The sequence below is a fragment of the Molothrus ater genome, chromosome 2, assembly GCF_012460135.2.
Source record: "Molothrus ater isolate BHLD 08-10-18 breed brown headed cowbird chromosome 2, BPBGC_Mater_1.1, whole genome shotgun sequence".
Taxonomy (NCBI): Eukaryota; Metazoa; Chordata; class Aves; order Passeriformes; family Icteridae; genus Molothrus; species Molothrus ater.
Window position 1 is genome coordinate 60,088,321 of NC_050479.2, and position 24,316 is coordinate 60,112,636.

Consider the following 24,316-nt stretch of genomic DNA (forward strand, 5'->3'; position numbering starts at 1 on the left):
CTTAATCTTCTAACATACATAATGCCGAGAACAAACTGTTTCTCCATTTGTGATAGCATATGGTAACACAGTTTTCCAACTCTTTTTTTTTTTTCCCCTGGAGTTTAAGCAGAAAAACATGTATTAAAATGTCTGTACTTTCTATTTGTCTGTTAACAAAAACTGAGCTTTGGAAAGCACATTTATGAAAAAACTTATTTACTTCCTAAGTAGTTTGCTGTAAGATTTTCTAGGACTACCTTTTAGCATTTGTCTAGTATAAGAATGGCTGACATTAATATCGATGTCTCCAACACATTTAAACCAACACACTCACCAGGTACTGCATGGCAATCGATCTCCGGAGAGGCCCAGGAGGCCCAATGAGAAAAACATCTTGGCCAAGAAGATCTTTCTGCATTATCCATCTTAAATGGTGGACTACAGACTGGGCCAGAGACTCTGTCACTTTGAAACACAGAGATAAGAGCACGTTATTAAATTTTGAAGTGTTAGCCATTCAACACTTTCATTGAGCTTATCTCCAAAATGAAAATACACAAAGCTGTACTGCCCTAATCTGGACAGCTGAAAAACAGAGAATTCCACACAGAGTTTATATCAGACCACTTAACTTACACATAAAAGTTCATACATCTATCTTACCTATTTCTTTTTTCTCTGCACAACTTCATCCTTCAAAAAAACAACAACCAACATAAACCAGAAAAACAGGTTGTGGATTTGTATTTCACATTAAACTGATCAACATAAAAACTGGTTTTTATTACTCAATGTTGAGTGGACTCCCCAGCATCAGTTAATATAATATAAACACATTATACAGTTACATAATATATTTACAAAATGTAATTTGTAAAATATGTATCCAGTCTATATTCCCAACATTTCTGTGAATTGTGAAGCTCAAAAACCCAAAAAAACTCTGATTACACCAGACTAAGATTACTGTTCAGGGACAAACTTAATTTGCTATTTGCTTTAAAGACAACTGCATTCTTGTTTATATTTTGACACAATAAACCACAGAATTAAATTATCAAGGAAACCCAAACTTTGCCCTATCACTACATTTATACCATATAGCTTCCAAAATCACAATTAAAAAACAATCAAAGCAGATCTATTTACTTCTATTAAGAAATACCATATGCATTAATTTAAAAAAACAATAACCTGATGATAATTAAACTAACTTTTATCACATGTATACAAATGTTGGCAGCACTGGAAAGCATCATGCAGAAACAGCACATTGAAGGAGCCATACATCACACTCATTGCCATACATCATGCTATCCCCAGAAAAGTCCTTCACAGACTTCCCCAGCAAAGCCTGGCTCCTTCTCTGCCACAAGCAAAAAGCCAGTCAGGAGGGGGATTTATGAATGCATGGGTGTGTATGGCTGCTTTCAGAACAGTCTGACAAGACCAATGATGAGGTTTGAAGCTGAAGGCTCAAGGGCAGTGACTGGATGCTGAAGTGCAGTAAGAAAGGAGCAAGAGGCCATGAAATCTCCAAACTAATACTTGGTTATTCACCTTTTTTCAGTGTGATTACTAGGTGCAATTAGAAGCCAACATTTCCAAAAACAAGCCCTGGTGTTGCATCTGATACAGGGGAACCAGTATGTGCAGGGCAGAGTTAAGGACAGCAGGCAATAGTGCCACTCAGTTCTGAAGGAGCTCAGTTCACTGCTGAATCTTTGCAAACCACAATTAAAATCCATTTTTGTAAGACTACAGAAACAGAATTAAATGACTGTGTAAGAATCAAGGAAGATTTTTCAAGCATAAGGGAGATTAAGGAAAATTTTAACAAAAACTAACTGAAGGTTTTGGTCATTGGTCTGGCACTCAGGGAATCCATTTGAAATCATCTGCTTCCAGAGAAATTTACAATATCCTTACTACCAATGTGAACAGAAATAGCATACACATGCAGGTGGGCAATCTATGCATTAGGATTGTCAGATTAATTGTAAACAAACATTTCAGGTTTACCTTATTTTCTAGTTTTGTTTTCTGAACAACTGTCATTAGTGTGTCCAGGATTAGCTTTCACATATGGTGTGGTGAGATCATATGAATGTAAAATGTTTTCTTCTTCATTGCTGAAGTACTGTATTCCAAAAGCCACGCACATTGTACCACACACAGCTGGGCAAGTGCAAATCAATTCCTCACAGGGAATAACATGTTCCTTTCTACAAGATTTTCAAGGAAATTAGGGAAATTCCTACTAGATACATTCTTTGGGAAATAAAGGGTAATAGATAACAGCAGAATAACTGCTGTGTCCAAACTTACTGGACAGGTATGGGAATTTGAAAAGCACCACACAAAGAAAAAGTATTATCTTAAAGGTATGATTAAAATTTTAGGACAGATCTCACATTGATTTTACTTCTACCTGGATGAAGCCAATGTGCCTCTAGTGTATTTCTATAATAGCTGGTCTCAAAAGTAAAATACTTTGCTTGCAGTGGAAAAATAAGCTTGGAACTCTTTCATGTCAAAATTTATGCACTAGAAGCACAGCAAAACCAGCTTTGACACAGCCTGACTACAAATGCCTCTGGCATAATTCTCATTAATATGTGTAGCTATCTTTTTCATTTTTAGGATGGTCTCAAGAAAAAAAAACTTGGCTCACAATTCAAAACAGTACCATAAATAGCAACAGGACTTTAGAATGTTCAGCAGCATCTGCAAGAAAAACTATCATGTAAAAGAGAACATGAGTGCACAGCATTCAAAAAAATGTAAATTTTTTTATGTGATCCCCATGATGTGATCCCCATGAAAAACCTTAAGGATATTAAAGGCACTTATATTATCATTGTGTTTAAACAGTCCAAATGTACTCTGCAATAGCAATATATAAAAATTACAACTTAATATCTGAGGAAGTCCTGCTTTTTTTGAGAAAAGGTCACAGAAGACAGTTCCTTATTGATACATTTCATAGAAAAAGGCTTCCTTGCTTCCCCATTCACATCATTCTCCTCAAAAACAGATTACAGCTAGATCAATTATAATACATGTTTTCAACCACAAAGTAGCACATTGACATCTGCAAACTCACTCAAAGAAAGTCTGTTACAAATGATGCCAATGATTCCAAGCTAGCATTCCCTACGGTGAACTGTCAAGAGAGCAGCTTCCACTTGTCAGTTCCTTCAGTTCTAACATGTAATATCTGTACATTGTTCAGATACTAAACCTACTTCACCTTCCCACTTGTCTTTTTAAAATTAGAAGAATGTAACATTTTCTCGTACATGCAGTCAGTGCTGCAGTTTCCAAAGCACAGTATGCTTTTCAAAAGCAACCTCAGATGCACATACACAGTATCTTGTATTTAATTTATATAATTTTGGACTACTTGTACTGTGTTCTCTGCATTGCAAGGCCATTAGGTTTTCTCTAGTATGACTTATGAAAAAAAAAAATTCCTCTCTATTCAAGAGCTATATATCAACTTTACCACAAGTACCATATAATAATTTTCTATGACATTTTTAGAAGACAGGGCAAATTCACTGAGGAAAACATCAGCAAGTATATTACAACAAATTCTATTAATTACCTGATGAGTCAGATAGCATCTAATGCAAACTGGGATTGCACAATCTGTTTAGTGCCACTCTGCTGATTTGCAGCAGTTAAATAGTAGGCCCTATATTCTTAATCTGCAGGATGGTGCATAGCAAGCCTCTGCAGTGTGTTCACTAAGACACCATCTGGCACATGCAGGAGAGTAGTTAGTGCTACAATTTGCTATTCCTGTGTACCAAGGACTGACAGCAAAAGAAATTGCAGTCTATTGATTTGTAATAAGTGATGAGCAGAACAGCACCTAGCAGAATCTGCACAAGCATTCTGTAAAGTGAGCAGCTGAAGCTGAACAGAGAAATCCCAAAAAAAGAATAGTAGAAAATGTTTTAGATAGATTATGAAGCAAACACAGCAGCTGCTCTTGTTTGATCCACAAATCAGCTTTTGATAAAGCCAAGACTGAAATGGCTATGCTAGCCTCAGAAATATTCCAGTTCACTCATACTTGAATTCTTGGCACACTCACTGAAGCTGTAAGATTCGTTGGAGATACCAGACATTATCTGCTGGCAAGTCCTTGCGTCCCACCTACAGAAGAAATCCCATAAATGAAGGAGATGTGTAACTCTTCCCACTGTTCAGACAGTTAGGTAATCTAAGAACACCTGTTCCAGATGTGGTACAAACTACAGCAGAACTCCTGTTCCTGTATGACTCCGGTCAATCTCATAATAACCAACAGGAACTTGGAAAACATCAACGTACATAATTTCAGCAGAATAAAAAAGACTTCTGTATACCCTGAACTTTCACTACAAGGCATGCTCCAAGTCTGAAAATGGCTCCTTGTTTCAGGAGAGCTAAAAATTAATGACAGGAATAAGATGTCCCTCCCATCTGAATACCAAGGGGTCCTGTGGCTGCCCATGGCTGTCTCTGGCTGTCTGCAGTACATCCAACACAGGGAGCAGTACCTGTAAAACATAGCTAAGGGAGAAGGGACAAGGAAGGAGGTCTTTGTCTAAAAACATAAATACCTTTCAAAAAGGGAAATTTTATTTTTCTTTTAAAATGAGCTCACTGAGACTTACTTCACAGCTTGTTCAGCCTGGGGGACAATGAGGAAAAAGAGTGAGTTGGCCAGGACAGGGTGAAGGAGGCAGCATGGCCAAGGTAGAGAGGGAGGCACTGCTATGTGGTGTGCTTTCAGCTGCTGCCATTTAACAAATAAAACATTGCTGCTCTTCCCATTTAATGCTGATGCATAGAACCCAAAGAGTTTTCAGTCTCATAATGTGGTTACATCACAGACAGTTTTCACTGGAATACTATTTTTCCTCATAAATTTTTCATGGGAACACTCTTCATTCCAAAAATTTTTGGTCTTGCGGTGCTAAGGAAACAAGTTGCAAGTTTTTGCAGGGGCTTAGAAAGGGGGAAGTTACTTCTTGAATGAGACTGTAAGCTCATTTATCAATTCCTCTGAGTTGATTACTTCACAGGAAGGTGTTAGTTCTACACAGATAAATCATATTATCCATCTGAGTAGAAATTAAAAGATAATATAAAGGAAACATAAAAAACCATATAGCTTTCTGGAAGAAACCCTGAATGGGATTCTGAAGACTAAATTTCTCCCTGTGACACAAACATGGAATAAGTGAAACTATTCCTAGCTGGATGTACTATTCAGAAAAATACACAGTCAGAGCAGTTATCCATAGCTCAGACTCCAACTGGAGGGACATAGTGTGTCTGCCTTTGAGCACAACAGCTCAGGCCAGCATCAAAAAGTATGAGAGAATCTAGGATAAAAACCAAGAAAAATTTTCACAAGATATTTGAATTGAGTCTAGGAAAGAAATAACTGTTTTCCAATATGCAAGACAGAACCACCATGAAGAAAAAAAGTTCTCTACATCAAGGCTATGCTAGATAGAATAAACCCCTGGCAACTAAAAGTGTGCCCAAATAAACTTAAATGAAGCATTCCAACAAGCTTTTTTCACAAAAGAGTCCTTAATTACTGGAGCAAAGTGTGCAGAGAAGTTCTGAAATCTACATCATGAGCACATTTTAAGAACAAGAAGGACAAACACCTCTCAGGAGTGGTTCGGATTCAGCTGACCTAGCTTTGAAGCACAAGAACAGTGGAGACAACTCCCTGAGCTCCATCTAGACCTTCTCTATAGGTTTCCATGTCCCCATGTTTGCCTGTGCCTCACTCAGTACAGACAAAATAGGGACAATAATGTAAAACATCCAGAGCTCTACTGACAAAAAGCCCACTAACTTCAGATTCTGGATGGGGTGGTGACACCCAAACAGCAGAACAGCTGGAAGCCTACATGAAAACTCAAACTGTTGAAATCATCATCATCTCTGACAGCAGACACCTTCCCTGAGGCTAGGAATGAAGAAATGTAATGAATGAAGTGTTTGTTAGCATGAAATTACAGTCATCCTGCAATACAACCGGTCTCTAGAAAGTGTTACACTCTGACACTCAGATGTAAAGTTAACACAAAAAAGAACGAGCACACATTCCAGTGAAAAGCTGAGCCTACTTAAAGCAAAAACTGAACATACATCAGTCCCAGCTTCAATATGTGGCACATATGATCCTGTGAGGACAGAGACTATTACACACACAAACATTCTGCTTGAATTCCTCACAATAATTACTGTTTCATATATTTCAACTGAAAAAAAAAAAGCCCTAACTAAATTAATAACTTAATCCCTTGTATACACCCATATCACTTCTGATCACACACTGGTGGGGGTGCTCAAATTGAGGACATCTGGGCAAAAATGACACTGAAATTAATCTTCCACAATTCAATGCAGTTGCATGTAAACTCACTTGAATGCACTTGCACCTTCACAGAGCAGCAAAGCTCTGTTGCAGAAGAACATCCCTTTTCCTGCTCTAACGAGGATTTGACATCATTGAACAAAACGTCCTGGAACAGCTTTGTTGGGAATCATTTTGTCAAGATTAATAAATAGCTAAAATGTCAAGTACGTTGTCATTTTCATAACATTTCCAGAAATCATTAAGGAAAGCAGTACACTGCCATGAACCACCTCCCTAAAAAAAAAAGACTGCATTCTTGCAATTCAATTTTAGATCTAAACTATCACAGAAAGTCATACAAAGTTTCTCCAAAATATAATTAAAGAAACAATCTTGCAATCTTGCTTTCAGACATGGTGAGACTTTTAAAATGTAGGGCTTATTTTTACTGATAAAAGAACAAGCAGCACAAAAATAAGTGCCCTCTTTCTAGAACGTGTCAGACACAGTTATGACAGAAATCCCATTAATAAAATTCCCCTGTGCATGACTCATTTTTACTTGTCACTTACAAAAAGAACTCAGATTTTATGTACCTTTAATTATCATCTTCCAAGAAAAAGCAATTTGCCAACAACAGCAAAACAAATTAACATTAACACAAAAAATGGAGCATTTCATAGAGAACTTGCTAGGGACCTAGGAAAAAACCTGAAAAGCAAAGACATGGAAACATAGGGCAAGCAGCAATACCTACCCTATCCATTTCTGCAAAATGTAATACAGTGCAATAAAGAAGCTAAAAATCAGTCTAATTTGGTACCACAAAGAAATATTTTGGTATCAATTATGTGACAAAATAACAAATGTAAACTTTTGTAGGTACTTAATACATTTACATTCTTTACTGCATTATGATTTTTTCAGATTTTTAAGGCTATTTTTGAGCCTAGAAAACAATGCTGAGTTTAGCATATGTTATAATACACCTAAAATTTGCTGCAAATTATAGATATGCACGTTCAACATCACCACATTTTAACAAGGCTTTTATCTGGCAGAAGAACAAAAGGAGAAACATTGTACTTCACACAAATGATGAGCTAGAAAACAATATCATATGCAATACTAGTAAATGAACTGCAATTGCTTCAATTCCTTCCTCCTAGTTCTTACTCCACTACAAACATTACAATGGCAGAGACCTTCTTAGGGATATTTCCCACTTAAGCAAATGATCTAATTATTTCTAGTCTTAGTTTAAAAGAAATCATGTAAGTACATTCTTAATTTAATATTAACTACTAAAAGAAATTTTCAAAATATGTGATGTTTTAGTTTGTAAATTAGTATAAGCATGCAATTCCATTTGATTTATACCAAAACAACTTGTATCTGCAGCAGTCATTCATACAGCAAAAAGAGAAGTACTCATAAAAGAAGAAAAGAATCTATTAAGTAATGCACATACACTCTCTAAATATCTCACAAGATGATAATCAACACGAAGTCAATACAATCTACTTAACTCCACTGCAGGAATATATCTTTGTTCTCCATAGTAAAATAACCAAAGAACTTAAACACTAAGGGTTAAAAAAATTCCTAAGTTTAAATATACAAAGAAAACGCACCAAAGTATTTGAAATAGATTTTCTGCTATGAAATACCTTAGTATTCCAACTTACTTAATTTTAACTCATTTGATACTTAGGTTTACAAGCAAAATTTTGTACCTTAAGTAAGCCTACTTACAGTACATGACTACTAAGTAACAACAGTACCCCAAGCATGACACAGGCTCCTTTCAGTCACAATTATTAATTTTTTTTTAAAAAGAGAGAAACTACTAATAATACATATGTTCTAATAAGTGTTACTGTTACTTGGTGTCAGACTTATGTTAGTAACAACAACATTCTTACATGGTATCAGATTTTAGCTAAGATCTCATTATTCTGTACAGTTCCATGCTTAATAACTTTTTCAGTATCAGTTTTCAACCACTTTTTCTTATAGTCATTAAATAGAAAAATCTCTCCTTTGATTCTACCAAATGCTCTCATAATTCTCTTACCTTCTCAGTCCAAAGAACTGAAAGAGATGTTAGAGTAACTTAGAGCTAACATTTAACTTGATGAAAAGTGCAGGTTGAACAAAATGTGTAATAGTGAAAAAGCATTGTTAAATTGTAATAGTGAAATGCATTGGTAAAGCATTGTTATAATTAACACATTTGGTACAGCACAGAAAATGAGAAAGCAAATTAATCTACCAAAATTATAAATAAGGAAAATGGATTAGCATAGACAACTGATGTCCTTGATGCAAAATGAGAGAAGAGGCATACAAAATAAACACTGAAAAGCAAAAATCTATTATTTAAGGAGCTGTAAAAAGTAGTAACACTGTGCAACATTTCTCAACTGTTTGGCTGCAATCCCAGGGAACTCACGAGGAATGGGACGTGTCATTACAGTCTAAAACAGAAACCCTTTCCTCATAGGCCACCCTGTAACAAGGGCTGGCACAGGGCACTGGAAATTTTCGGTACTGTAGATCACCTGGTAGGAAAGTGACAGTGTGATGCCTACTGAGTTATGAGACTTCATCAGCCCACAGTCCAGACGCAGATCAGTGATCTGGCCCATCAGACTACTGGCAGATTTCACACCAGTTAAAAAGTCAAAGCAAATAAAATCTTCTCCTTAGTATTGCCCCCTCAACAACTTGATCTAGCTGAAGATGTCCCTGCTCTTTGCAGTGTGATTTGGACTAAATGACCTTTAAAGGTAACCTTCAACCAAAACTGTTCTATGTTTCTGTATTTCTGCTACATCTTTCCAAGGGAAAATATTTCAGACAAAATGTTGTGTGACAAAATAGAGGTAAGAAACAATTATCTAAACATGTCGATATTAAGAGTCTACTATCCCAGTTATTACAAAATCAGGAATCACAGAAACACAGAATATTTGAGGTTGTAAGGGACCTCTTGATGTCAGCTTGTCCAACCTTCCTGCTCAAGCAGGACCACCTAAAGCCTGTCTGATGAACTGCAGCACTATTACCTAAGAAAACAATATAAACTTTTTATATTGCCAGCTGTGCAGTGGCAAGGCTATTGTTGATATTATCAATGCCATCCTTCTGAAAAATAAACAAAACAAACAAAAAGATCAGTGTTTTCTTGATTCAAAAATGCCATGTAATGAATTTAAACACAATCCTGGAAAGCAAATTCACTTGAAGTCAATTATTACACCCACTTTCCACCTGTAGAACTGTGCAATGACAGTCATTAGGAGTTCTCAGTGCTTGTCTCTGTGTAAACAGTCGTATAAGACTTGCATACCCTTTTAGAATGCCACACGTGCTTGGTTTTGGTCTGCAAATTTATCTAAGTAGAAAAATCAGTTGTTAGTGGATGTTTTTTAACTTGCATTCTGGATATCCAGCAGCCTAAATGTGAAAGTTCTGAACAAATGGCAAGTGATCATTTTGGATCTTCAGGAAATATCTGGCCTGTTACTGAGAAAAGCCACAAGGCAAACGTGATTCACTCGTGATCCATGGTGCAAAAGGAAAAGCTCAAGAAGCATGTATTCTCTGTGAACAGCCAGGAAATAAGAATGGCTGCAAACCAGTGATGTCTGTAATAAGGTATCAAAAGATAGTGTGAATCAATTTTAGGTACATGTGTGCACGTTGTTAATGTGCATAGTTGTCTGCATATTTTCCATTTGACAGCGTTTTCATGACTATGCAACTGACTTCTCATTAACTTGATGGATCACAAAGACCTGTATGTTTGCTGACAACAATTATGTGATAACCTGGGAATACTAAATATCACAGCAAAAAAACCCCATACATGTGCAAACTGCTAGGATGTATAATCATATCACAATTGAATGGTAATGCTAAATGGCCACAGTTTAATGAACATACAACTTGAGATTATGTTTAGAAGTAATTCCTGGATAAGAACCTTTTTTAACAAAAAAAATTAAACATACACAAATGATTCTCTTACTGTCCCATTGACCAATGGGATAAGTTATATTCAAAGTTAAGATTCCTGTACAACCAGCTGAACCAGAGATAAAGTAATGAACTAAGCAAAGACAGCCTCCCCTAAACTGCATGCTTCTTCAAAACATATTCCTTAGATAATTTCAATAAAGTCAGGGAAGTGACTGAGTGAATAGAAATTTTTTTAATAAAGCCTTGAAAGTCCTTCAAAAGGAAAGCAGATCCTTACTGTAGTTCTGTGGAACAAGTTCTGGGTTCTTCGGTGTTTTGAGTTTAAAAGACACATCTCCAATAGTGACAGTATCACCTAAAATAAAGAAAAGAAGTCTTTTAGTTCTTACATACTTAGATACTTTTAAATATTTCATGTCCTTAAAATTTAAATCATAGGCCTGCTGTGGTGAGGCTGACTAGGCTTTCACAAAGCAGCCTCCAATGTGTTTGTGGTTACTAATTAGGCTCTGCTGCTTTTCAGTACATCAGCTACCTGCACAATTTACATTTAATTAATAGTACCTTTTCCTATTTTTTGCCTTTTATTGCTGCTCTTAGAACCTCAAGCTGTTGGGAGCTATGGAAATCAAGCCCGGTGTAGAACACAATTCCAGCTACCACTGTTGACTTACTGAAATCAAAACTTTAGCATGTTTGCCTGGAGAGCTATCAGTAACAAACACTTGTAGGGATGATGATTTTCCTGAGTTTTCAAGCAGCCTGGAACAGTATCTGTTAGAGGTACAAAGTGACATATTCATGCCAGTGGGCCCTTCCTGTACTCCCTGACTATATGGCTGCAGAACCTGGCACCTTTCCAAAGTTTGAGTGGTCTCAAGCACTTCTTGCTCTGGGTTTCAACAAACCTAAAGCATCTGGCCATTTTACTTAATGGTCTCTTCACTAGGACCTGCCTGTCTTATCTATCTTTCTGCAACCACAGGCTTGAATTAAATTGCAGGGCATGCCCTGTGCACTTTCTCATGGAAATCAAAAGTGAAATCTAGTTTGCAGTACAGAAATGGGCAAGCACCAACACAGCAGTAGTCACATTGAAAAACAGCACAATGCCCAAAACCCAGGAAAATGAGGCTTGGACTAGTAAGAACACCAAAGTTTATTTCCTTTCAACAGTTTGTGTCCCACAAATGAGTTTACAAGTATTAAGACCATGAAAATAAGATGACTTCAGCAAAATGGCATTTTTCCTATTACTGTTGCTAAAGATAACACCACCTCCACTGCACTGTAGTGCATGTGTGACAATGAAGAGGATTGCTGAAGTAAGACTGCTGCACAGGGGTATAGTTTTGCCACAACACTGATTACATCTCCTTTCCATGAACTGAGGCCAAATTTTGGAACTGTCTCATGTGTTTATGCTTTTCTCAGAAGTAAGATGCAGAAAGTACAGAGCTTAATTAAACAGGGACCCAATCCTCTTGTAGACCTGCCCCTTGTCCTATTCTGTCCAGGAGGACCCACTCTACAGTTGCCTATCACCAGCACCATGAAAGAAGCCAAGCAGTTTGGAAGACCAATGCTGGAACCAGAAAGGGAGATACTGGAGAAGCAGCTTGCCCAAATTAAAAGAGGCAAGTAAAACTCCTCCCACACATGCAGTAGTGCTCCTTTCAGTCAGCCATGACTCTAGTTTTACACTCAAATGCAGTACTCTTCCAGGATACCCAGATGTTACTGCTCACCTCACAGGACTGAGAACTCCCAGGTTCTGACATGGCTCACACAATTCATGGGAAATGACTAGATTTGTAACAGCCAGAGTAGAATCACCTACAGTAACAAACAGGAAGCAGTGAAGAAAGGCTTATAGCTGACTTCCTGCTAAATTGAAGGGCTTGACTAGAATTCAGAGACTGGGGTTTACAGCCTGACATACATGCCTGCACATCCGTCTTTACATTGCTTCTGGAGTCTAATCAATCAGTCCTCCATTCTTCCCTAAAATACTGGCAAAAGGTAGTAAGCTGGTGATTGTTCCCACATTTTATGAAATACAATATAGTAAGTTTCATGCAACAATACAGTTGGAGCAGTACAGCGCTCCAACAGTTTGCCAGAAATTGGGACCCAGTACTGCCATATAAAAAGCAGACAAGGATCCATCCCTGGTTCTCAGGGCAAGCAGAACCAAGCAGTTCCCACTCATCATACTAGAACTAAGCACACTTCTTTGATTGTGCAACAGAAGTGGCATGGTTCCAAACAGAGCTGGGCAAAGCTAAGAATCAGGCAGCTGTCTAGAGTTCCTTTTCTGGCCCTTGCTGAATTTTCGTTTCAAATGCACCAAAGAGTACTGTGCCCTCTCCAGCCTGAAGCATTGAAAGACGGTCCAAAAGAAAGTCCTGCAATAGTTTAGAGCCCTGGTCCTGACTCTGGAACTCTTACATAAATTAAAGTCACTGAAAAATAGACACAAGAAGTGCAGGGACTAAAATCTAGTCTTTGGCTATCCCAGTATTTTGCCCATTTCTTTGAGTTTTAAAGTAAGAAAAACTATTTTACTGACAAAGCATCATCTCCCTTTCCCTTTCTTCTACTGCAGTTCCAAGCTTGCCCCTTCTCACTGGGAAACAGCTAATAGGGATCATAGCAGGGCACCACGTTTTTGCCATCACACCTTTTTAACCTGGGCTACCCATGGTGATGGTATGAGGGGAAGTCATATGAAAAGTGGCTGAGGTCACATGGCTTGCTCAGCCTGGAGAAGAGGAGACTGAGAGGAGACCTCACTGCGGTCTGCAGCTTCCTCATGAGGGGAAGGGCAGGGTCAACAACTGATCTCTTCTCTCTGGTGACTAGGGAGGCATGAAGCTGTGTTGGGAGATTTAGGAGAAGGCTCTTCAACCAAAAGTATGACTGGGCACTGCAACAGGCTCCCCAGGGATGTGGTCACAGCCTGACAGAACTCAGGAAGTGTTTGGATAATGCTCTTAAGCACATGATGAGGATTCTTGGGGCAAATTCCTGCACAGGGCCAGGAGCTGATGATCATTGTGGGTTCTTTCCAGCTCAGTATATTCTATTCATGTATGGTTCTATGAAAATACCTCCATGTTGATGAAAACACCCTAAGAGCCCACTGCTTCCTGCAAAAGTTGACATCTTTCTCATTAGCTCAGCCTGGAACAATAACATTTTAAAAATAGCAGGTTCCCTTACATATTCCTAAGAAATTAGTGACAGTTTATTTTCTCAGAATTCCCCAGCCAATATTCAACGAGACAAGAGTGTGTGATTAATTAGCTCCTAGCTAAAATCACCTCAGCTCAACAGTCACATGCATACACAGTCTTCCAAAACCCAGTAGGGCCAAAATGCCAAAACAACAAGATGTCAAACTTTTTCAATACATGAGGATGATAATATTACCTACAGGATAGAATTTCACTTACCTAGTTCATTAGCACAGTACTGAAAAGCCTTCACTGATTTCCTACATTCCCTTAAAAAAAATTCAAACAAATCAAAAACCAAGTGTTGTCTAGGTGAAAAATGAAAAATGCATAATTTCTGGTGGTATTTATGTCAGTCCATATCACGCTAACTCTTGATCAACACATCTAACCATGTTCAAAAATCCCACAAGTATTCCAGACATCAATGGACCCTACAAAAAATGGACCCTTTCATGAAAAATGGACTGGGAGAGAACTATATGTAAGATGTGGTGAGAGCTGAGCACACAGGGTATTCAGCTTTTAATTGTTTGTTGCTGCCTGGAGACAAATGTTGCCTCCAGCTTTCATCTGTCCAAAAAGCAAAAATATTAGCAGTGTTTAATAGAACCTAAGCAATAATAAACCAAGACAGCAAAGTCCATTTTCCTAGCTAAACGAGCACAGGGAGGATTAGCCCACTAATCTTATCATGCACTTCCACCTGGGCTATTTTCCCATCTCAATTTGTTTCTTCTATAGTTGTTTAAAAATTCATGTTTGGTTACTCCATTTCCACTGCATTTCCAAACCCTTTGAACAGAGATGTCATTCTGGACAGGCTCTTTCTAGTGTTTCACCAGCTGGCAAGGAACTGATAATAGCCTGCTTGGTTAAATGGTGATGTTAAATCAGCAAAACCCATAATTTGAGCACATGTATCCCAAATTGTTTGACTACATGGCAAATTATGGAACTGCCCACATATACTCCAACCCATTCCACAAGCTTCTCCCACACTATTGTGGACAAGAGCTATATCCACAGGATTTTGCGATGGAGACTTTGTAGGCTGTATCAGGCTTGCTTGGGCAAGCAGTGAAGATGTGCTCCTGCTTTCTTGTCTCCCACAGAGAAAACAGTAACCTTAGATACCACAGTCTTTGGGGAAAACAGTGGGATATAAGCAGTGCATAATATACACAAAGAAACATGGCTGCTGAAACAAAACAAGAGCCACATTGGCCAGACCCCAAAAGGTACAGGGAACATCCCATACATGGGGCAGACAGGATACAGACACAGGAGGTCTTCTGAGAGCCTATGCAACAGGGGTAAAAAATTGGCAGCACATAAAGACTGAAACCAGTGACACAATCCTGAAGAGACTCTCTGGAAAAAAAAAAAAAAGAAGATATAGGACTGAAAACAGCCCTAATACATGCAATGAGCTCTTTCTACTGCATCTGTAAAAGACAGGTGTGAATTGCACCTCTGGGGATACAGAAACACATACATGGACATATAGGTACCCAGTAATTGCAGAGCACTGAAAGATACACTCTCTTCTTTAGAGCTACCTTTTAGACAGAAGTAATATTATTGTCTGTATCTGTTTTTCACAGTAACTGAGAAGAGCTCTTCAGACAAGCAGGCCTATTTCTTCCACTCAGTCTGAATAGAAAGGCAGCACCTCCAGCTCCAAGCCCCCGAGGAAGCAGCCGGAGGCTGGGAAGGCACTTTGGCAGGGCACCCCTCCATGAACACCCTGTGCTTTTGTTCTCCCCCAGCATCTCCTACTCACTGCTGGCCAATATGGAACAGTGGGTTTGATGGACCTTTGTTCTGACACACTGTCGATGATGTGATGTTACAATCTCAGTGAGAAGGCTTCCTGAACATGCAGTCTCACTACGCACTTGGCAGGTTTGACTGATCTTAACAGCTAGTAAGTACCACACCAACTATCCCTCCTCACCTCTCCACCTCCCAAGAAGAGACTATTCCCTAATCCTACTATTTTTTCCTCTATGCTGAAAAGAAAAAGCCACTGCTGTTTAAATTATTTACAGCAACACTTGTCAGACTACACATCAAGAATTACATATTAAGAACTTAGAAAGTAGAAAGATGTTTTATTCTGCTTGCCATTTTTCTGGTAAAAAACCACATGAATAAAAAAAGAATAAAATTAATACATTTGAAAAGGCTATTTTAAAATAAAGAAATTAAGAAATCCTACTGTAAAAGAAAACAACCTGAAGAGATCTATACATGTATTTGGTTTTTTAAGTATACAACACAAACAGTTCCAATCTCATGTGTAAATCATATTTGTATTATCTGTGTTTCTGTAAGACACTACAATGAAGCTTCAGGAACATTATGTTTTTAGGTTGATGAATTTATTGCCTTCTGGCCTCTTTAGTCCTGAAAATAGGTGAGATTAACACACTCTCCTTAGTATATTGCACATTCACTTGTACACAGACCATCCATCTGGTTTCAAGAGCCTGCAACAGCAAGAACATATTAAAACTGTGAAGGTGCTAAGCTCTGCTAATAATAATTTTAATGTGATAAAACCATACCTGTTAAAGGAAAGTCTGAAATCTATATCATATTCAAATATATATTTCTAGGTCTTAATTTCATTCTAATGTGAAGGAGGGGAAAAAAATTATGCTTTGAACTAGTATTTATCCAGCACACTTCCATAAAGAAACAGACAAGAGTGTCAGCTCTTACTAATCCTTGAAGAGCTGACTTATTTTGAAGAAACAGAAATGATACTTCCCAGGTTTATTCTTTTTCCTTAACTTTGCCAAATACACTATTCAGAGGAGGGAAAAAACCGCAGCCCAGTAACTAACCTGCAACTTTCATAGCAGCTCTTATTGGCCATCTTTATGGCTGCAAACATTACACTCACTGAGCAACACTGTTACCTATTCTGCACCTCATATCAGTATAGGAAACCTCTCAAAGACATGAATATGACGGACAGAAACCTATTCCCTGCACTCACAAGGTTTAAGTTTGCTCCTTGACCACCAGTGCCTTCACACATAATTGAGGTGGAGCTCAGCTCCTGTCAACAGGATGCTGCAGTCTGACAGCTGCTGCTGACTGAAATAGATGAAATGTTTATACAACAAAACCTATCTGAACTAAGCAAAAAAATCCACTAAAGGTCTGGATTTTTATGGGCAAAAGGAAATCTTTCCCTCTAAAAAACCAATACAACTGCTCCAAACATAAAATTTGAATATTACTCAATCTCTACTCAATGTTCTTTTTAGACCTTCTATTTTTTAAATTTTCAGGTTTGAAGCTAACATTAGATTTTTCAATAGTTTATTTTGGGGTGGCTAATGAGTGTCTTTACTGGTTACAGTCCAAGGTATCATGAAACCAAAATCTTGGTATTTACTCAAGAAAAGTAACATTTTTACTCATTTTTCTGCATTAGTAAAAGATCAACAAAGTGAATGTGAAATCTTATCTGACATTGATCTCTGCTCTCTGGTGACCAGTGATAAGACTTGGGGAAATAGCCTGAAGCTGTGTCAGGGAGATTTAGGCTACATATTAGGAAAAGGCTTTTCACCCAGAGGGTGGTTGAATCCTGGAACAGGCTTGCCAGGGAAATGGTCATAGCACCAAGATTGACAGAGCTCAAGAAGCATTTGGACAACACTCTCAGGCACATGGTGTGTGTCCTGTCTCTTGGGGTGTCCTGCACAGGGCCAGGAGTTGGAGTCAATGAACCTTGAAGGTCCTTTCCAACTCAGCATGTTCTATGATTCTATGATCCAGCCATGAAGGAAGCATACAATCTTTACTTAGCAAAAGCTATTATTTGTTTGGGCTAATACCCTGAAAGTAGGGAGTCTGATATTGCTCAATTACAAAAGTCTTATGAGGCAAAAAGTCAGTTTTAAATGTTTACTACCATGACGAGCTTACACAGACTTGATAAATTCCAGAACATACCTTCTTAATACCCTTACCATGTGAGAGAGGTGTTAAGCTGCTCATTTCATCAAATATCAGAAACAGTGCAGAAACACTGGTCATCTTCAACCTCAACATCAGTTTACTGCCAAGATGAGAGCTGATGAGCAGTGGCTCTGTCTGACTGAATCACAAAACCTTCAAGGACAGATGTTCCACAGCCACCCTAGCCAATCTCTTCCCCTGCTGCATTCAACCAGACACCACTACAACCCCACAGCCTTTTCACCAAAGCTGTACTCAGCCAGTCCTTTCCCAGAAACACTTTAGTCCACTAGCAGATCTTCATACTTAAACTGTCTGAGGTTTCTGTTGTCCCAGTTCTCATGTTCATCAGGGTCCTTCTGGACTAAATGTCTGCACTCTGGCAAGATGGGAGGGGATTTTGTCCCTTCATACCAAATTGCACTTTTACACTCCTGCTGTCTGTCCTTACTTGTACTTTTGTATGTTCCCCTTTTGTGTTTTAGGTCTTTTAGAAGTTCCCTGCTTGGCCAAAAAGACCTTCTGCTACTGCTGAATGGTTCATTTCCAAACTGCCAAATTTAAAAATTTTCAAGCTCTCCTGTGCACCTTCCATCTTCATGGTTGTTATCCAAAGGATTCTTCTACCTACCAATCTCCTGAATAAGTGAAAGCTTTCAGTCGTCAAGTCCAAGATCCTAATTCTGCTGCTCACCTTCCCAGCCCTTCTCCAGATGTGCAACTCAGTCACGTTCCAGTCACTGAGATCCAGGCTGCCACCTGTTACCAAACTGGTCACAGCTCTTCCCTACTTGAAAGCAGCAGGCAAAGTGAAGAGATAACCCTAACCCTGGCATCTGAGTTACAAAATTTTTACCAACACAGCCTAGGAAGTACCAATAGTGCACACACAATGCTAGATTGCCCTCCTAGCTGATGTCTGCATGGCTGAAATCCCCCGTGAGCACAAAAGCTCATGAGTGGGAGGTTACTGCTAGCTGTCTGTAGAAAGTGATACCCACCAGCTCCTCTTAGTCACACAGTAACAGATGCCCACTGCATCACCAGGCCTCCCTTTCAGATCTTCTGTAGCCAATGCTACTTTTGTGAAAAATTAGCTCCGAGTGTTTTCAAACTGCACAAAGGTTTCTGAAGTACATTTTTCTCAGTGGACAAAAACCAGACTATATACTCTAACTGAGCTTAGATAACAAGTACATCAGTATAATTTCAAAAATGAATTTCAATCAAAAAGAATCTGCAACTGAAAATCAAAATAAGTGTTTTTGAAATTTCACATTTACTGAAAAGCTATCCAAAACTGACAAAACAGTTTTAAAATTAGCTATGGCATTGCCTACAACTATCCTGAGTCCCTGAGTATGCCAAGCAGCTACAACTGCAATCTTACACATGAAGCTGGGCACAACTTGTAGAACACATCAACACATATCAGGCCTGTTGTTTAACAGAAAAAAATAAATTTCAAACAACAGACAAACATTAACACTCAGAAACTATTTACTGACATCCAGTTATATACCAAAAGTGAAGCCCTACAGAAGTTGACCTGACATTTTACCCCTTTGTTGCAGCTACATCAGCATGTCTAATAAAATACACTAATTTTTTTACCATGAACCTTTTCTTTTCTAAATGTTAGAATAATTTGAAATAACCCAGGCATAACTCTGCAAACTTTCAGACAACTGGTTTTGAAAATTCCCATCCCCATTTGCTGCCTTCTGAGTTGTGCTGACGCAACAACTGTACACAAGGCTCACCATAAATCAAATCCCTGGAATCATTTCAGTCACCACAATGCAGTCCCCTAAGTACAACTACGGAGGCAAGGAACAATTATAGGAATGTCATGAGAAAGAAGAAATAATGAAGTCTCTCTAAAAATAGGTTTTGCCAGTGAAAAAAAATATTGTCAGAAACACACTCTAAGCTGTCAACACGTGAACCTCAACAAAGATAACGACACAGGTAAAATTGGAAAAGGCAATGTGCCAGAAAGCATTTACATCCATCATCAACCAGAACTTTAGTCTTTTGACAATGATAAACCTGGGAAAAAAAACAAAACACTTACAAACACACAGTCAAATTCATAGCCCTCTTTCAGATTATAGATCTTTACCACAATCTCTTAGATCCTGTACACCGATGATGAACATTAAAGGATTCTGAAGTGCGATGCAATTTTCACAAGTGACCGTGTTTTACTCAGCAGATACACTTGGATGTACTACTGAGATCTTTTAGGCTTTAAACACAAGTTTGATTAGGAACAGGAATTGACAAAAAACTTCACATAAAGAAAGTAGAGGAAGTGAACCTGGACAGGCAGTGCTACAGAAAACAGCAAATGTAGCTAGTATATATTTTGATCGATCACAAGTGACAAAGCATAAGTTATTTTATGTACACTGAGCAGCAAAGCACACAAGAGACCTTCCTTTGCCTGTACTATCTAATTGGCAATGGTTTTTATTTTTCCAGCTCTTCAGTTTACATCAAATTCAGCATTTGTTCCCTGTAATCCCTTACAGCAACTCAAATATTGTGTATTCAGTCAACTTTTAAAAAATATTAATATTACATTTACATTAAAATAATTAACTAAATGTGAACTGAGTTACATAGAACTCCATTTTAGTCAGGTCACAGTGCATTTAACCTAATTCATCACAAGTCTACAAAAATCTACAATCTACAAAAATTTGATACTTTTTAGTCTTTTAGAAGGAAACATGAAACTCACATTAAAAATTATTCTGACAGTCAGCCTTCTACAACACTTGCTTCTATAAATTGCTTCCTTTGTTAATAAAGTAGTGCAACCCCAAACCCTTCCTGGACATTCCCATTACCCTTGTGTCCTGCAGTCTCTTTCACTTTGAGACTTCTCTTAAGCTTTACTACTTGACAGCTTTAGCGATTCATTGCTCCTTAGCCCCCAGTGAACCAGCAAGCCACGTTCACTTTGCAAAGACTGAGCTGAAAAGCTAAGAAGGATGGCTTCTTCTCATGTAACAGCACAACATCAGGCAACAGTTCCTCCCTTACACTCAGAATGTACCAGGACAGACAGTAAATCCTGTTTGGGATTTCAGCCCTGACCTGGCAGGGATGTCACATCCAAATTACTGTGTACACAACAATTTGCTGTTTAGTTGACTCTTAACAGCTTCCAGCCTTTTAAGATACATTTTGTTTATTTATTTATGCAACCTCAACACCACTTACAACAAGAACTGTAATTACAGCAGCTGCACAGAAATAGCAAAAACACATAGGGCACAAAAAATTTCAGATCATCCTTTGTAACTTCAATATCCTCAAAAAAATGCTAGAGTCTGCAAGAGGACACACAAACATTTTAAAAATTAATTTTAAAAACACCCACAAAATAAAACAGGGAAAAAAAACACTATTCTAAATATCAAGGTCCCAAATATGGAGAGTAAGACAGAGAGTACAATGGAACTGATAAAGGAGCCTGATATCTTAGGCCTAATAAAGCAGAAACCATGGGAGGGACAGACACAGATAACTGCTCCCTGGAGTGGAAGTGATTAAGAGACATGCTGTGAAACTTTGTAATGATTACCAGGTAACTGAGATCATGAAAAATGTGTTATCAATGTGAAATTCTTACCAAAAAAAAAGAATACTATAAATGTGTCATACAGGTAAACCCTATACAAATGCTTCATATTCTCAATAAAAACAGCTTCTGATCCAAATTCACAGACAAAATGGGAAGCACTACAAAGAATGAGATGTCTCAGGTGTTGGGAGGGCAAATACCCCTAATATTATCTACAAGATTCTCTAGTGCTTTGAGACTTAAATCTTTCTAGCAAAACTCCTACCATCACTGATTGTAACTGGGGCTACTCCTACTATTCACATATATACAGAGTGTATTCACAAATACCACTGAGTTGAACTCAGTTGCATTCCACAAAACATTTAAAGTGATGAAATTTATGAAAGTGATGCAATGACAGCTGCATTTACTACCATTTTACACTGCTAAATTTCTTTTTCTTCTTAAGGTTACTCATCCCAACTAAGGGCAAAAAAGTGCTGAGCTACCTTGTTCAGGTGTTTGTTCTACTTGACTCACTTCATTATTAACTTGTTTTCTTTCATGTTAATTTGTTTGATAGGAAATAACTCTAGTCTTTTTTGTACTTTTCACAAACTAAGTATTATCTATGCACAAATTCTTGAAGGAATTTTACAGCTATCCATCCCTCAAAGACTACCTTCTTGAGTAACTTTTCAGAAACTAAACAAAGAAATGAACTGGCTAACTAATAAACAGATTTTAAAATATTAAAATGTAAAGAAATGGGATTAAAGGGGTGTAATTAAGAGCTTGAGCAAGTACTCCCCCATCAGAACTACTTGCAGATCACTACTGATCACTAACTCTGTACTTAGGAGCTTTGCTGCTTTTGGCATTCATCCTGAGAAGTGTCACTTACCACTGGCATATGTCACCCTTTCCAGACACTGCTTCTATTCTGCACAGGCCCATCACCTGTCTCAAAGGTCACCAGAGGGTATTTCAGAGCAGTTCAGGTCACTGCAGGCTCAAAGTCAACCCTCTATCTCATTACCATATGCTGCTGGCACACTCAGACACGCAGCAGCCTTGGCAGTCCCGACATGAACCCTGCGGCTCTGCCCCAGCGGGAAGAGGAAGTGGTGCCATGCAGGGAACAGAGAGCACGGCGAGATGCAGGAGCAGAGAGCACGGCGAGATGTGACAGACGCTCTGCAGAGCAGGGTGGCTCTCACAGACACCAGCTGCAGGGCTGCCCCTTGCCTCACTGCGGCCGAAGCACTTGGACCAGGAGCTATCACGAGCCACAGTAAGCGTCCCTGCAAGCCTGTGACTGAGCTCTGCCCTTTCCCCTCATGCCAGGCTGGAAAAGACCTCTGACATCATCGAGTCCAACCTATGACCAAACCACCATGCCAACCAGACCATGGCACCGAGTGCATGTTCCTTAAACACCTCCAGGGATGGTTACTCCAGCACGTCCCTGGGAAGTCCATTACAACACTTAATCACATCTCCTGTGAAGAAAACCTTCCTAAAGTCCAACCTAAATCACCCTTGGTGCAGCTTGAAGCTATGCTCTCTTATCCTGTCAGTTGTTACTTGGGAGAAGAGACCGACCCCCACCTGGCTACATCCTCTTTTCAGGGAGTTGTAGAGAGAGAGAGATAAGGTCCCCCCTAAGCCTCCATTTCTCCAGGCTAAACAACCCCAGCGCACTCATGGGACCTGCGCTCCGGACCTTTCGCCAGCTCCCTTGCCCTTCTCCGGAGCCCCCACACTCACGAACATGAGACACGGGGGCGGCAGCGCAGCCTTGACAAGGACAAGCCCGCAGCCCGAGGTGGTACCTGCCTGCCGGCCTCCCCAGGGCGCGGTGGCAGCGCCGGGGCCTTGGCCAGAGCAGAGGCAGCCGGGGGAGCAGCGGGGCCGAGACACCGGGGCCGGGGTGGGTTACCTGAGCTGTGCAGCGCCCTGACCTCGGAGCGGCCGCACCGCGCCGCGGCCGCGCCGCCGCCCACCACCTGCCGCAGGAGCAGGCGGACCCTGCGCGCAGCGGGACCGCCGGCCCCGCCGCCCAGGCACAGCACCCGCGACGGCATGGAGACCGCGGGGACACGGGCACAGCCCGGGCACCGAGACCGGGACCGCCGCGGCCCGGCCGAGCGCGGGGGAAGGGAAGCGCAGCCGCACAAGGTCCCGCCGGAAACTGGGGCCGGGCGGGCCGGTGCCGCCGGGTGCGGGAGCTGCCGGAGCGGGGCCATGGCCCCACAGCCCAGGGCGGCCCCTCAGGAGGGTGCGGGAACAGAATGGTTTCTTTTTATACGAGGGGGCTGAACTCCGCAGGTGGGAAGGCTTGAAACAGCCCGGAGAGGCAGCGGCGGCCGAGGCGGATTCATGCGCTGAAGGTTTTCTACCTCTGGTGTCTCCTGGCCCTCCTGCCCCAGTGCTTCCCCTCGCCTGCGGTCTCGGATCCAGGCATTTCGTACTTCATGAGGAATTTGAGTTACTCCGGAGTGACGTTTGGCTTAGATGTGAGATTTTTGTAAAAGGTCACGTTGCAGAAATAGACTTCAAAAATGACTTATTCCAGCTAAAGGTAATACTCCTGGATTTAAGTGAAAGCTCAGGAATTACTTTTAGAATAATTTGTGGAAGGCTGAAGCTTTCACGATAACTAAGCCTAATTCCAAGGAAAATCCAGTTGAGACTTGGTTTCTCAGCACCGGTAGAAAGACGGCGAGGGACCTTTGTGGAAGTAGAAGCCAGAGTGAAGCTACCGCCTTTATCACCTGTACTTGAGGTTTTAGCTCTCTCAGCCAGGAGGATTTTGCTCTCAGGAGCAAAACCTCCCATTTCCTGCATGTTTCTAGCACCGAATAATTATCCCAAAGGAAAGTCATTAAAGTGGGAGCTAAGCATCAGTTTAAACATAGACAACCTAGACTTCTAAGCCCCCATAAGATATTAGGAACTAGGAATGTTGGTCTTGTCCTAGATGTTTCTGCAGCTCAATGTTAGGTGCATTAAACACTTACAAGAGTGAAATTTCACCTCTTCAGCATTTCCTGTTGGCTAGGGTATTGGTTAGGTAAAATTTATTCTTAGTACCTAATATAGGTCTGTGAACCTGTTTTCTGGGTCTAAGGCAGGATAAACTAAATTGAAACATCCTTTTAT

General features: G+C 39.7%; 1 protein-coding gene across 1 annotated transcript in view; it reads right to left on the reverse strand.

The window, feature by feature from the left end:
- The window catches only part of VWA8 (von Willebrand factor A domain containing 8), a 184,488-nt gene extending 161,196 nt beyond the window's left edge, over nucleotides 1-23,292 (reverse strand). Inside the window, exons 1-3 of the mRNA XM_036379175.2 lie at nucleotides 23,094-23,292; nucleotides 10,626-10,703; nucleotides 317-447 (exon numbers count right to left, since the gene is read on the reverse strand). Coding sequence (XP_036235068.1) covers nucleotides 317-447; nucleotides 10,626-10,703; nucleotides 23,094-23,238 — 354 coding nt within the window. The 5' untranslated portion in view covers nucleotides 23,239-23,292. The remainder of the gene's footprint in view (nucleotides 1-316; nucleotides 448-10,625; nucleotides 10,704-23,093) is intronic.
- Between the last annotated feature and the right edge of the window lie 1,024 nt (nucleotides 23,293-24,316).